Source organism: Pithys albifrons, chromosome 6 (genome assembly GCF_047495875.1).
Source record: "Pithys albifrons albifrons isolate INPA30051 chromosome 6, PitAlb_v1, whole genome shotgun sequence".
Lineage (NCBI taxonomy): Eukaryota > Metazoa > Chordata > Aves > Passeriformes > Thamnophilidae > Pithys > Pithys albifrons.
The window spans coordinates 37786792-37802287 of record NC_092463.1 but is presented as its reverse complement, the minus strand read 5'-3'; the positions used below and the strand labels follow the sequence as shown (position 1 = coordinate 37802287).

Genomic DNA, 15496 nt, shown 5'->3' with positions numbered 1-15496 from the left:
AGGTATCCAGCATAAAATCCTACAGGTATCTGTAGGAAGGACCATTTGTTATCACTCCCATGACTTTCCTGTTCCTGCATATTACAGCAAAGGTCAGTGGACAGATCAGTGCAAGAAAAACGCACATACACCCAAATCCAAGTTGTATGTTTTGAGGGAAAATTAACAACTCTGTGCCTGTAAGCGGTAAAACTCTAAAACCCAAGCACACTTGCTTAATCCCACACAACTGCAGGCACAAGCAGAGGAAAAAAAATTCAACTCACTCATATTGATAATCCAAGACTTGAACAGCAAAATAAACACAGTTGTGCACACTTTGGAAATGCTGCCGCCCTGGCACTTCTAAGAGAAAAAAAGAAACATGAGACAACAGCACCTATCACTATTTATAAATCAAAATACCAACAAAGCTTTTAAGGAAAGTAGGAACTGCCATAACCAAAATTAGTCTTCCAGATTCCTATGCAGTTTACAGAAGTTTCCATTGCCTGTTCTTCCTACACTACAGGTAATTGAATTATTTCATGCTGTATGGGAAAGAAAAGATTCCTTCTCAATGTTCTGGCCAACAGGAAGCAGATCTAGGTAAAAAAAGTAGACCAGCTACAACTGGTCATAAGCTGCTGTTCTTGTAGCTAGACATTTCACGTTCCTAATCTCAGCTCTAAGAATAAGTGAAAAGTCAATCAAACTGGGGCATCTGGGGTGGGGGAGAGTGTGGTGTGTTTCATCTTTAAGCCACTCTTTTGGTTTTAATGTCCATATCAAAGCACCAAGCTTAAGTCTGAATTTGCCAAAAAACAAATGCAAGAATTACACATCTACATGGCTGGATCCCATGCACTCACATCCCAACCTTAAGAAAGACAGAGTAGATCAATAGCACTTTTGAACTGGAAGGACCAATGAAAAAGGGACTTTACCATATCTGTCCTTTTCTCTAAAAGTCAGCATTAGCAAATAGCTACAGTATATCTCAGAGAATTGCAGGGAACTAGATTCAAACAGGACCTAACAAGCCCACTCATACTGCAAAGCACTTCCCATACATGCATGACTTGTCAGCATCTCAGATGAGTCCCACAGTGGTAATAAAGCATTTTTACATCATTTAAGACTAACTGTCCAAGCTAGTCTATAATGCATTATCATTCCATAGAAGTAATAGTCTTTCTCCTCAATATTATTGTTTACCTCTATGACTTTCACTGACTTCAGGGTCACTATCCCCATCTTCTGCAGTAGAAGTGCCTTTCGATGTCAATAATTGCAGAACAAAAAACAGCTCCAGAAAAATACTTGGTACCAGGTTTTCTGGAAGAGAGTAAATGAGATGTTAAAAGTGCATTATTCAATACTGTCCTTCTTTAATTCACAAAGGTAAAAAGATAGATTCCTGTTCTCTGGTAGTCACCAAAAACTCCCTCCCCACACACAGCCACAATAAAAATCAATATGGGAAAGATGTGTTAGGGCATAGTCTAGTTTCAGACCATATAATTTCAGTGCACTGCAGCTCAGAGTACTGCATCAAGTTCACCTCCTTCCCTAAACTTTTACCTAGTATTTATTTATTTCAATAATTGTGTTGGCTTAGTTTATTTTTCCAGATTTTTTTTGTACGCTGTAACTATTCCACAACTTCCACTTCTCATCTACCTCCCTCTCACAACACACATGCAAGTTCAAAGCTCAAAGAAAGGTCAGTCTCACATCTCCTGAGTCTCACCTGCTATACACGATGAATAGAGCTGAGCCAGACACTCCAACTGTTTCTTGCAGGAAACCTTAGTAGGGTTTGCACAGGTCACCAGATGGCTTTCAGCAGGCAGACTAGCACTGCGAGCATAGCTAGGCTTAGTTGGAGTACCAGGATCAAAAGACATCCCTGCAGGAGAAGATGCCTGGTGCAGCAATTTGCATCTGAAATTCAAGAGCAGCAACATACCATGTGACTGACGATGATTCACAACAGTCATGCAGCCACAAGAGGTCTTTCTCTCTTGCAGTGTAGCATGAAGGAAATCCTGCAATAACTAACCATGTCACTTACACTGCCTAATGCAGCTTTTACCATGATACTAATTTAAGTCATCTTTCTCTTTGTGAGAAAAGATCTTGAGGTTAGCAACCAAGACTAAAGAATCACATTCAAATTCCAACTCTGTTAAAATAGTGTGGCACTTTGACCAAATTAACCAACTAATCTATGTTACTGCTTCTCATCTGAAATGAAGGACAAGAAATCTGTAAGAGACCAAGTCCTGAAATTTTTTTCACATGTACAATTACTGACAACTAGGTATTTTACAAAATCTATGAAAATGAAGTTCACATCCATATATTCAGATATATTTGTAAGTTAGCAACACCTGAGAAGACCCAACATGACTAAGTGGAAAGGCAATGCAACAACTAATGAAATCACATATCGACAAGTTAAACAACAGAAGGAACAAACTGCTTTAATTGCTGGATTCCAAATCAACAATGATCACTCAGTTAAATATACAGACATTGTAAAAACTATACCTTAGATGTCATACAAAATGCAGTACCAGTGGTATACATAAGACATATGAGAAACAGGAAACAAGCCAGTAACAGCAATACCAAAGGACTGTTAAAGATTCCAGTGAAACATTTATACTTGGAACATCACACTATGTCTTACCATACTGTGTAAAACGTAAAATCTTTAAGTCACTTTAAAGGCTGTGAGGAAGATGGAAACATTTCTGCCTGCAGGTCCAGTACAAATAGTAATTCATTAGTCTCTACTGGATATGTTTCAGCCAGTTCTGGACCCACTGAAGTGAACTGCAAGGCTTAGCAGGAAAAAATTACACCCATGTGTCCTGAGGAGTTTCACAAGAACAAAACTTACAAGCAAGCAACAGTTCTGTCAGCAATTTTAAACAATAGTTTCTCTACTACTGTGCTTTGCTTTTTTCCTGAAGTATAAATCTTCACATACTAACAGTGGTATCATTTTACAGCTGATGAGTGTCACACACTAACTGAACAGCAGAGACAAAATAAGAAGCTAGAGTGCACATCACCGCAAATAATTTTTGACAGATCACTGCAGTAGGAACTTTAAAACAGAATCTCAAGCTACCCCTATCCTGTTTTGTCTGACTGTAAGCTTCTGCTAGTCTGCCTACCTAAAAAAATCATTAACACTTGCACTATATTTGCATAGTTAAGTAATTTTCTTCAAACCAATATGTCTTGGTGCAGTCTTCAAACACAGCCTAATTACATCAGCTCAAACCCACATGCTTCACCTGTGCAATTCAAGGAAAGCTGCACAGGAGATAGTCATGCATGCAAGCCCATGAAGAAGAAATCTCATAAAAGCACGGAGGACTGACTCAACTTCTGAAGTGAGGGTCAATGTTCCACAGCCAGCACACCTCTAAAATAACAAGCATGAGCTAGCAGCATTAATGTGCTACTCTGATAGCAGAATCACACTTGGCTTTACACATTTTATAGTTTAAGGCCACCGATATATGTTTTGATTATTATTCTGGTCATTTTCACTTCGATATCAGTACCACCTTAAGACGAGGTGTTCGGTTTAGGAATGATACTCCCCAGTTCAGTGCTCCCACTGAGACTCTCACCGCTCACTTGCTCCCCTTGCCACTCCCTCTCGTTTCTGCAGACCACAGGGTGGAGAAGAGAATTGAAGGCACAAAAGGTAAAGATCATGGGCTGAGAAATATTTACTGGAAACAGCAATGACATGAGAAAATGAACAGTAATAGCAACAATACTAATGACAGAGGGTACAAGAGGTGAATGATTCACACAGAGAGCCTCTGACAGTAGAGAATACCTGACCACTCCCTCTGCCACACTATGCCAACCCAAAAGAGAGACCTTTCCCAGGCCCCAGAAAATTATGTGAAGGGGTACAGAATAACATTTGGGTCTAGCCATGTCCCCTCCTAGCTACTGCAAAAATTAACCCTATCCTGGTCAGAAACAGGACATCGTCCACTCCTTATCTGGCACCATCTACATCATGCCCAACTCCTAAACCTTCCAGCTATATACATATATACACAACCATGAATATCATTTCCATAGTCAATGGGTGTCCCTCCAAGACATCTGTTAAGTTCATTTAGTCCATGACTGTGGGTTCTATCTATCCCAGACGTCTTCCAGGGCAAGAGAGCTGGTGTCAGGTGGCTCCACACTGCATAAGGAGCTCATGACTGGTGTGGCTGCAGCAGTCCATACTCATTGTCCATGGTAGTTATGGCATGCAGTGGCACTGTCATTCAGCAACCAATATTATATAATCCAGCATTACAGACTGTTCTCACCCCAAAATTAAAATCCCAGAGGTATACATTGTGTTTCCCCATCCCTCTGCATTACCAAGTGCATCCAGCTCTCTGAGCAGAAACAATCCCATGGATAGGCTTGTCTTTGCTTGAGGCAGGACTAATCCAAATTGTCTTCTTTAACATATTCCTCATATGCACTATGGGGACTTTATCCCCTTCTACAGTACGTGGAGGTTTTGATTGGGCTGGGCCAGCTTGATTAGTGGAACCTCTGGTGTTAACTAACCAGTTGGCCCTTGCTAAATGTAGATCCCAACGTTTGAAGGTGCCACCACCCACTGCTTGCAATGTGGTTTTTAACAGTACATCGTACAGTTCAGTGTTCGCAGAGGCTGGTGCAGGATGGGAAATATAATATACTCACTTGATACCATGCTCTCTAGCCCAAGTGTTTATGAGGTTCTTTTTGAAATGAGTCCCATTGTCCGGCTCAGTTCTCTCTGGGGTGTCACGGCATCACAGGACTTGTTTTTCAAGGCCCAAGGTGGTCTCGTGGCTGTGGCATGGAGCACAGGCTGTGTCCCTAACCATTCAGTGGTTGTTTCTACCATTGTCAGCAGGTAGCGCTTGCCTTAATGGATTTGCAGGAGTGTGATACAATCAAAATGCCAGGCCTCCCCATGTTTGTATTTCAACCATCATCCTCCACACCACAAGGGCTTTACCCGCTTGGCCTGATTGACTGCAGTGCATGTTTCAATTATGGATAACCTGGGAGATAGTGTCCATGCTTAAGTCCACCTTTCAATCACTTCCTTGATGACTTGAGTCCACCCTTCAATCACTTCCTTGCATCTCTTCCTTGATGACTTGAGGTGTCACAGGCCTACTGAGCAAGAAATAATTCACCCTTATGTTGCCAGTCTAGGTCCGCCTGAGACACTTTAATCCTGGCAGCTCGATCCACCTGTCCGTTGTTTTGATGTTCTTCAGTAGGCCAACTCTTGGGTACATGGGCATCTACATGACAGACTTTCACAGTCAGCTTCTCCACCTGAGCAGTGATGTCTTGTCACAACTCAACAACCCAGCTAAAGTTATCTCTGCATTACCAGTTGGCCCTGCAGTGTAGAGCACATGTTTCACATCTTGTCCTGTCTTGACTCTAGACATGGTGTTGACCGTACTGACTCTAAACATGGTGCAGACCTTACTGAAGGGACAGAGCAGACATAGTACAAGAATATATTTTCCTTAACGTCCAAAAGGGATTCAAAATTCTCAAAAGTGGTTGTAACAGGCCTGAAGGAGAAAAAGGGGTGAAAAGCTGGAGACAATCATCCTAACCTGTTTTCCCCAAAGACTGGGTACCATTATTAAGACTTCCAGAGGTAGCACCCAAGGAAAGGGTAGGAGAACAACAACACTGAATATACATTCCAAATGACCCTCAATGCCCTTGAGGTTATCATGTCATAACATGATATCCCACAGTACATCAACAAAGCAATCCTGATTCCTCTCCCTGCTCTGAAAGAGCATCCTGATGGGCATATACAGAAACATATACAGGGTAAGGTACCACAACAATGTGAGCAGACTGAGCAACACTGTGCCCAGTGGTTTAGGTCAAATTTGTTTCCAATCCACTCTGGGCAGATCTGTTTTTATCTCAACACTTTGTGCCTCACATTGGGCACCAAATAATGCTGTTGTGGTTTACAAATGGTACTCCCCAATTTAGTGCTCCCACTAAGACTCTCCAAACCATGTGCTGCTCAGACTCTTCAAACCACATGCTGCTCACTTGCTCTCCCTTGCTCCCGTGGCAGGATGGAGGGGAGGACTGAAGGCACAAAAGGTAAAACTCATGGGTTGAGATAAGAAAAATTTACTGGAAACAGCAATGACATGAGAAAATGAACAGTAACAGCAACAATACTAATGACAGAGGGTACAAGAGGCAAACGATTCACATGGAAACCCCTTGACAACAGAGAGCACCTGACTGCTCCCCACTATGCTGATCTAGAAGACAGTCTTTTCCCAGGCCCCAGAAAATTACATGAGGTGGTATAGAATAACCTCTGGGTCCTAGCCATGCCCCCTCCTGGCTACTGCCAAAATTAACCCTATCCTGGCCAGAACCAGGACACAAGGAAACCAGGAATCAATACAAGCCTCTCCCTGCTCAGACTGTACCGTTCTTTCTTCAGCATCTCCCTCTCCTCTTGAAGGCTGTTGCTTATCACAGATGTAGGGTGTCCTTCCCGGACAGTAGAAAAGGCCTCAAGGCTTGACCCAGATGACAACCGAGCAGCTGGAGCCTGGCTGACAGGAGTAGAAGTGAAGCATGTCTTTGGTTTTGAGAGTGGGCGCTCATCACTTACAGGAGTTGGGTTGATTCGCCTCGATGGTTTGCTTTTGCTGAAAAAAATGAGAAGCAAGGCCACTAAAATCAAGATAAAGAACATAAAAAATTATGTCTAGAGACAGATATGCATGCAACTCTTCCGGAAGAATCTAATGCTAAAATAAAACAGATATGGAGTCAGGATATTGAATTTCTAAACTGTACATATAGCTATTTGTTTTATTCTGGTCACTGAATAAAAAGTCATGAAGCTACAGATTGCCAAAAACAGCTTGCTGACCCTGCTGCAAAATTAATTATCAAACATCAGCCCACCTAACAGGTAACACAGTGCACACAACCCTACCAAACATTTCCAATTTGAGAAGGCAGGATATGCCCCATTTCAGCAAGAAACTGATGGTGAATTAGTGAACATGAATAAAAAACACCAAAAAACCAAACCAAAACCAATCAAGCTGCCATTGCTATCTCTATCTGTGTAAGAGTTCAGGCTCTGAAGTTAAAATAGGACCTTTAAGTTTAGGGAAACATATTCTTCCTGCATAAACTACTTATATTTGGCCTTCAGGAAGACGCTCTGTAAAGTAGAAAAAAAACACTAAAAAACCCCAAACGAGATACAGAAACATAAATCACTACACTTTAAAGAATTGCTGGTTGCTACATATTAGTTGCTACAGTGTTCTCAAAATCGATGTAGCACTGACTTCCAAACACTCCATGACCTCCTTCCTCCTTTTTCCTAGCAGAGCATAATGCAATTGAGGAAGAGAGACTTGCTGTCTATACTGGAAGCACACCTTATCTCCCTCGATTAAAGCATCATCTAGAGCACCATCCGGACTCAGCATCTGGATGTGCTGTACACACTCACACATCTAATAATTTTCAGCTGGAACTTGGTATGTCCAACTAGAAAGTCCCACTTTCAGAGATCAGTGGCTGACATATGGAGTAAACAGGCTGACACGAAAGCCTCATATTTGGTAAAGAGGATTTTAAAGAGTAAAAGAGAAAGATAAAAGGATTGAGGCAACCACACACAAACAGCTGCCCAGCTGCTAAGCCAAAGTCACCAAGGTGATCAGGGTTAGCAGCAGACCAAGAATACAGCTAGCTATTTTGTCCATGATCACACAGCACAAACGAAGCTGCACACTAACATCTGCTACCAGAAGCCACAGAAGTCAATCCAAAGCTTTTTTTGCTAGCACCAGTAGAGCTGAAAAGCCTTCTAGGACTGCTCTTCCTTAACAACTGCTATTGTGTTAAATGAGAAATGTGCAGAGCCAAGATAACATGGACTTGCAAGAACAAAGATGTGCTCAGCTTTGTATCAGCTGGACTGTGCACCAGCAAGCTGCAGGCAGCATCACATCTGAGAGGCTAAACAGGTGTCTTGTGTGAGTTCAAAGGGCGGAAACCCGGCTACAGGGTGAAGGAATACTCCCCTCCCTACACGGCAACCACAACAAAGCAGTTCTGACCAAGGAGCCAGGTATTGTGTGTTACAGTAGGTTCTGTATCTAGACACGTACAACAGGATGAGCCAGTCAACAAACAGTAACCTGCAGCACAATCCAAGTGAGACAGAGAGGCAGATTTGCTCTTACTTTGTCCAGCCAGATGCAGCACCCATTGGCGGAAACTCCTCCAAGTTGCTAAGGTTTAGCTGGCTGGGTGGGGATCTGGCAGAATCAAGAGGTACTTCACTCCGCTTTCTTCTCCCGCTGCTCCACGATACATTGTTGTTCTTTCCATCTTCCTCTTCAGCAAGGGAACGTCCCAGATCCCGAGCTACCTGCCGGCCAGAGGCACTGACTGAACTGTTGCCTCTCCTCCGGCCTCGTCTCACTGGCAGAGCTTCAGGCGTGGCTGTGAAGAAGCTCCCCAGGTTGGCCCTCTGAGAGGACCGCCTCTCCCCATGGTGCAACACAGGACTGCACCCAAAGCTCGGGCTGCTGCTGGACATGCTAGGGAAGTCACCACAAGGGCTAGATAGGTTTGATCCAGAAAAGGAAGAGGAACTGCTGGATGCTGCAGTAGGAGAAAAGCTGGTATTTGTGGCGCAGGTGGTCACGGAAGTCCTTTGGGAAAAGAGCTGCACTCGGCTGCTGGTTGCATGACCTGCCCTCCTTTCTGATCCGGTCCTTTGGCTCCCATGGGCCTTGGAATTTGGCGTTTTAGCAGGAGTAGAGGGTCCATTAGTCAGGATCTGGCTGGTCTGCTCCCTTAAAAAATTTAGGAGAAAAGGCACAAAATCTTTCTGAAGCAAACCAAGAGACACCAGCTTGTCATGGATGTGGTTCTCCTAAAAGAAAAGAGAACAAAGAATTAATATAAAACAAACTACCTGATTCTTTCTGTTCATGTACTTAGATGCATTTAAATAGTAACTGTCGGATTTCAATACACAATAAAAACCAAACTGACCTGTCAAAACAGGTCACTGAAACTCAAGCAACCTCAGCACTGGTTATAGATCTGAAAAGCAGCTTCCACACAGGCCATTTTGGCACAAGTTTTCAGATGGAATCATTCACTTTGGTCTCTGACTGGAAACCGGTGGAACTGTTCCATGGAAACATCAGTAATACTCACTGAAGCTATGGGCAGGGACAACTTGGAGTAAATGGCACCTCTAAATTCAACATTTCAAAGATATCAATACTGAAAGCAGCTGATTCTAATAGAAACATCTAAAATCTGCAACTATTTGTCTAGAAAAGCCATTTGCTCCCACAGAGGGGTGCTATAACAACTGTTTAAGCACTTGGAGTCCTGCAGTGCCAAACACAAGACCAAAACTGCTCTTCTGTTTCAGTTAAATAATTTTGCTCCCTTGAGGTCTCACAGAAATCTAAACAGAGACTGTGCAACTTTAAGGTACGTGAAGTTTATACTTAAGAAACTTAAACAAACAAAAAACCCACCCCTGACTCGACACATTTAAAATCTGAACAGGCGGTGGTGTTCTTACAAGGGTAGATCTAGACAAAAAAGACTTCATGTTCCATGCATAGTTCAAAGTTTTGTATTGGGGAAAAACTCTTTTGTTCCTAACACTGTACCAGGTTTCTGTCTCCTCACAATGGGATTCAGCAAAATTTGCAATAACAGAAGTTCTCATACACAGCATCTTATTCCTTACTAATATTGAAATCATTGCACACATACTCCTGTTAATTTATATGCACACCTCTACTAGATGAAAAGTTAAAAAAGCAAACCCTATTTCTGAAGGGGTTTTTTTGCATAAAAGGAGGCAGTGAAAACATCCCTATGACTGGACTCCCACAATCCTCAACACCCATGCTGAAATTCATATTTGAAAACATGAGACCAATTCAGCTTCTTGGAGAAACGTGAGATTCCGACACAGCCTGGATAAAAAGTCAAGCAGTCAATGCTCAGTGAAAAATCACAGGTCAGAAGACAAACCCCGTCAGGCGTCAGAAAGCTATCTCCAGTCTGAAACTACCATGAAAGCAGAGCAAGGTGTAGCCTACCATTTCCTTGGGTGTTCCCCTGGGTTTAGCACAGAGGCATAATTACGGTCTATGCTATGCATACGGTCAGGTACTTTCTCCAGCTTTTCAGAGCACAACCTGCTTTCACTCATCTTTCTCTGTCTAAGTTAACTTCATATTTGGGTAACAGCAACCTGTCAGCAGCTGCCAGCTGCAAACCTCCCTCTTACTTTCTCATGCTGAAGCAACCCAGCTGCTCCCACCAGCAAAAGGCAGCAAGCACTTCCCTTGCAAGGGCAAACTTTTCTGCCTCCACACCTCTCACTCACACAGCGCTAGCTGAGCTGCCAGCATCTCAAACTTCTTAACCTCCCCAGGTCTGCTTCTGCAAGCCACAGCTGAATAAACACCACACAACATAAAGCTGCTGGTCCATTCTTCCCACACACGTTTAGGATGATGATGACACCCGACTAACTCAGGTGGGTGACAACAGGGAGTTTTAATTTTCGTACTAAGTAACATGCCGCGAAAATGCTTTAAAAACAATTTGTTCCTCTACACTATCAGTGAAATAGAGGCAATCCTAGTCCATCTCTGGTTACAACGATTTTATTTCCGCAGGAACCCAAATCGTGCAGGCATATCCCATTACAAAACTCAGCCAAACAAGCACCTGTCCCAGTACCAGGAACGATCCTCCTCTACATCCAGGCGGGCCAAGCATCCAGTCGGGAAGCGCGCTGCCGCTTGCCTTGAGCCACCACCAAGCCCTGGCTGCAGACCGCCTCGTCCTTCTCTCACCGCCACCTTCCCCGATAACGGCGCGGGACGCGTCACCCCGCGCTGCCTCCGCGTTTCATCGGAGAGAGCCCAGGGCGCCGCGCTGTGCCTGCCCTGCCCTCCCCTGCCCTGCGCTGCCCTCCTCTGCCCTGCGTTGCCTTCCCTTGCCCTCCCCGCGCCGCGCCCCGCACGGGCCGGTCCCGCTCCCGCCGCGGGCGGCGCTCACGCCGGGCGGGCTCATCCCTGCGTGTTTTAGCGGAATTCCCACACCCGCCGGGCAGCTTCAGCGGAGCGCCCCGCGGGCGGCCTCGCCTTCCCGCCGCTCTGCCCGGAGCCCGTCCGCGCCGGGGCGGAGCCGCCGCCGTTCCACGGGAGGTCGGCCCCAGCGGCGGCAGCAGATCGGCCCCTCACCGAGGCCCGGGGCTGACCCGCGCGGCTTCCCCCGCACACAGCGCGGACAGGCCGGTCCCAGGGCCGGGAGCACAAACTTTCCCGCTCGGCCCCGGCCCGCGGCGGGCGCTGGGGGAGTGGCGCGGCGGGCCCGGCCCCGCCGGAGCCGGAGCGCTGCGGGAGGGCGAGCGGGAGACCCACCGCGCGTTACCTCAGCCGGGCGGTGTCCGGAGCCGTGCCGGAGCCACCGCACCACGGCGCTGACCGGCACCTCCTCCCGCAGCAGCAGCTCCAAAACCGCCGCCATTCCCGGCGCCGCTCCCGCCGAGCACGCGCAGAGCCCGCGCCGGGGGCGGGCCCGGCGTGTCCCGCGGCCGCGGGGGCGGTGCCGCGCGGGGATTCCCGCCGGGCGGGGGCCGCGCCCCCTCCCCATGTCAACACGCGGGGCACGGGGCGCCTGCGCCGGTCCGTGCGCGTCTTTTCCTCTCATGCGCGGTATTTGCTTCTCCGGCAGGGCTCGGGGCCCGGCCTAGCGGCGGCGGCGGCGGCGGCGGCGGCCCCCCGGGCCGGGGCGAAGGGAAGGGCAGCGGCGCCCCCCCTCGCCCGCTCGCTCCCGCGGCGGAGGATGGCCGAGGACTCGCCCAAGCGGCGCAAGGCGAACTTCAACGAGGCGGAGACGGAGGTGCTGATCGAACAGGTGCTGAAGCACGAGCAGCTGCTGTTCGCGGCGGGACCCGGCCGCGCCTCCCCGGGCCAGAAGCGAAAGGTGTGGGAGCTGATCCGGCACAAGGTGAACCCGGTGGCCGCCTGTCCCCGCGACGTGGAGGACCTGAAGAAGCGCTGGCGGGACCTGAAGCGCCGCGACCGCAGCAAGCTGTGCCGGCTGTCGCAGGGCTGCGGGCCGCCGGGACCCCCCGCGCTCGGCCTCCTGCTGGCCCCCGAGGAGCTGCCGCCCGCCCGCCGCCCGCGCCGCGCCTGCGGCTCCCTGCTGCCCGCCGGGGCCGTGCCCATCGTGGGCGGCATCGACACGCTGGAGCTGCCTGGCGCCGTCATGGGGGACATGGGTGAGTGCGGGAGCGACCCCTGCGGCCCCCGTGGCTGCCCCGTTCTGCCCCGCTCTGCTCTACAGGCGGGCGGCGCTGCCCGCGCTGCGAGCGCGCAGGGGCTGCGGGGACCGCCTCTGGTGGAAATACCGGGCTCGGAGAGCCGCCTCCTCTCCCTGGAGAGGCAGAACGTGTATGCAGCACGCAGAACTGTGAGGCTTTTCGTGCTTTAAGTCATAAAACTACATCAAAACAGCACCCAAGAGTAAAACCCCTGCCCTCCTAGCAGGTGCCGCCCATCCTCGAGCGCTTAGACCGGGCCACCCGATCCTCACCGTTGCTGTACTTACTCTGGCAAATGGAAAAAGCCAAAAAGCCATGACAGCACGCAGTTCTGGCCAGTGCAAAGTGCTGCGAGTACATAACTTCGTCTATGCCAGAGACATCGCGCTAGCATGTTGAAATGATCACCTCCAATACCAGGGGATTTCATGCCATCACAGTTTCAGCAATGCTGTTACTGGTTACTGCGTGCACAGTAGAGCATGAACTAAATTTGCAATGAACTTTGTCTCTTGGAATCTAAAGCGCAGCTTCTGTGGTGGGGCTGGTAAGGGAGCTGTAGTATGCAGATATACGATTAACTGGTGAATGCATAGTTATGGTTGTCTTCCCACCTATCAAGGTGTATTCTAAGAGCATCAGAAATAATGTAGTGTGAGTTTGAGAGTCTTGTTTCAAGGACTAATGTTAGTGCTTAGTGGATGAGAACATGTTTCACTGACCACCAAGGTTATGAAGTTTCTCACTGGCTCTCCTTTGATTTTCCTCTCCCCTCCTCTCCTCTAGGGTTTAATGGCAATCCTGGTCCATCTCAACGATCCAGTGTTGAGAAGATGAACCTCAAAGAAGAAATAGTAGTGAAGGTGGTAGAACCCGAAGAAAGCTCTGAGGACATGATGGTGGTTTCACGTAGTCAAGAACAGCTGCCTTTTCTGGGGACATCACACAGTAGTTCTTCTGGGAAAGTAAAAGCCAAAACAAAAGGCAGGTCCCAGGCAGACCAAAATGAAATAACTGAAGAGGATCTACTCCAGATTCAGCAGACCCAGATGCAAGTGATCCAGTCTGGCTTTGAGAGTGTCAACCACAATCTTCGGCTGCTACAGCAAGGCATGCAAGATCTGAGTAACAGCATCAGCATCATGGCGCATACACTTATTGCTATCAAAAACGTCTATGTGAAAAACAACACTGGCCCGACCACACATGCCACTGCCTCTACTCAGACCACAGCTGGGTACCTGAGCCCAGGTTCCCCCCAGGTCTCCCCTGCTGAGGACAGAGGTAGAGTGCAGGTGGCTGGAAGCAGCAGCAGAAGCAGTAGCTGCAGCTCCATGTCACAAGAACCAGGTCCTTCTGAGTTTCCTAGGCCCCCCCTGAGAACCATTAAGAAAGAACATCCAAATGGCTGCTCCTACTTCTGCTTTGCAGATGTGTAAAAACTTTAATATATGTAAATTAATAGGTGCTGTTGTATGTTCTGCTCCGGCCTGTGACTTTGAAGGAGCAAAGTGGACTTGCCTCTCGTGTTTTTCCCAGTGGGAAACATTTCACTTTAGGTGGCATTAAACACTGATTACTAACCTTCTGTTTGTTAACTCTGTTGCAGTTGGCAAATAATTTTCTTCTGTTTTCTTTATCCTCTTCCTCTCCTAAAAAACCAAACATCCGAGTACGACTTTTGTCTGTATCATCCTTTGTTTCATGTCACCTTTTGAAAAATAAAAAGGCATGAGAGTGGGGTAAGAAAAGTAACGTTATGGTTACTGACCACCAGGAGTTGTCTTACACAAGTTGCTTAGTTCTTTGATTAAACAAACCTCAGAACTAGGGGTTTTTTTTAAGTACTTCCTTTTTCTCATGATTATAATGTTGGGGGTGTTTGCTTGGTTGTTGTTGGATTTTTGTTAAGGCTGAGCTGGGCAAGGCATCACAGGAAGAGTGTGAGATATCTGCTTATTCTAGGAATGGTTTAGGACTAAGCTGTTGATCCATGAATGTAATCCTCAGAATTATACAGCATTGTTCCACTTGGCTGTTGCTCATTCCCATCTTGTCAAATGGACCTTCTCCTCAGAGGCATTTTGTTTTACTGCACTAGCAGGGTAGTATCTTTTTTGTCAAGTCATTAAAACAGAGAAATGCAGCAAAAATTAGTAATTGATGAGTGATACCTGTCTCTGAGATATGATTTATAGGCAGGCTGTGTCTTTCCCAGATTTTGTAAGCTTTCTGGAATCAATACCACAGCAGCATTTCAAACACAACAAAAAAGTTTCCATATTGTTTTACATGAAATGGAAGTTAGATTTACTGCTAAATTACAGGAGATGGGGGCTCACTTCGCTCCAGACTGAACAAATACTCCTGCATAGTTTAGGATATTTCCATCTTCACTTGCTTTCCCTCAACTCTATACCCAAGGAAGAAGAAGGATGAAGGAAGAGTTGGAGCAAAATGCAACCTGGTGTCAGCTCTGAAACAAGCAATAAGAAGTAATTTTATCCTAATATCAGAAAGGAAAACCTCCTTTTCACATTTAGATAGGAGAAAACTATCGTCACTGGCACTATTCTTAAGATGTGTGCCAGGCTTATATGTTAGAGCTGCACTGCTTTGCACAATTCAGAAGTAGCTGAGGTGCTGTGTTCTTATGTCTGGTGTCCATATGGGAGGGGAAACAAAAACACTCTTACCTGCAATTTTGTCCAATGACCTGAAAAATCATGCAGGTTGATTCCTTAAGCATTTATCACCAATATTAAAGTTCTACAGATAAATCTGACCTTTAGCAATGACTAGCTGCCTCTAGTTTTACAGTCTGTTTTGCACAAGCATTCCTGCTGCAGGAATTTAGCAAATACAGCTGCCCCAGAGAATGGCAACTCAATTGTCCTTCTAGAAGCATAAGAATATGTATTTATAAGGCAAGGTATATAATATAATTTTTCCAGTCAGCTTTGACAGAACACTTTCCAGTATGAAACTATGTTTCAGTACCTCACTTCTGCCCTTATACCCTTATGGTGGCCAATTTCACACACCTGTGCTTCAGAAACC

General features: G+C 46.6%; 2 protein-coding genes across 2 annotated transcripts in view; one reads left to right on the top strand and one right to left on the bottom strand.

The window, feature by feature from the left end:
- Positions 1-11719, bottom strand: part of CDAN1 (codanin 1) — a 35420-nt gene extending 23701 nt beyond the window's left edge. The window contains exons 1-6 of the mRNA XM_071558321.1: positions 11542-11719; positions 8301-8998; positions 6513-6737; positions 1733-1926; positions 1198-1317; positions 267-345 (exon numbers count right to left, since the gene is read on the bottom strand). Coding sequence (XP_071414422.1) covers positions 267-345; positions 1198-1317; positions 1733-1926; positions 6513-6737; positions 8301-8998; positions 11542-11637 — 1412 coding nt within the window. The 5' untranslated portion in view covers positions 11638-11719. The remainder of the gene's footprint in view (positions 1-266; positions 346-1197; positions 1318-1732; positions 1927-6512; positions 6738-8300; positions 8999-11541) is intronic.
- Positions 11673-14672, top strand: LOC139673167 (t-SNARE domain-containing protein 1-like). The gene is made up of 2 exons (XM_071558322.1): positions 11673-12394; positions 13223-14672. The coding sequence occupies exons 1-2, from the start codon at positions 11956-11958 to the stop codon at positions 13873-13875; spliced, it is 1092 nt and encodes a 363-aa protein (XP_071414423.1). The 5' UTR covers positions 11673-11955; the 3' UTR covers positions 13876-14672.
- The last annotated feature ends 824 nt before the right edge of the window (positions 14673-15496 follow it).

Bases quoted from the DNA above. Each gene is read 5' to 3' on its own strand.
- LOC139673167 (XM_071558322.1), top strand. From the start codon at position 11,956: ATGGCCGAGGACTCGCCCAAGCGGCGCAAGGCGAACTTCAACGAGGCG. The intron at 12,395-13,222 runs GTGAGTGCGGGA...CCTCTCCTCTAG, and splicing joins CGCCGTCATGGGGGACATGG to GGTTTAATGGCAATCCTGGT.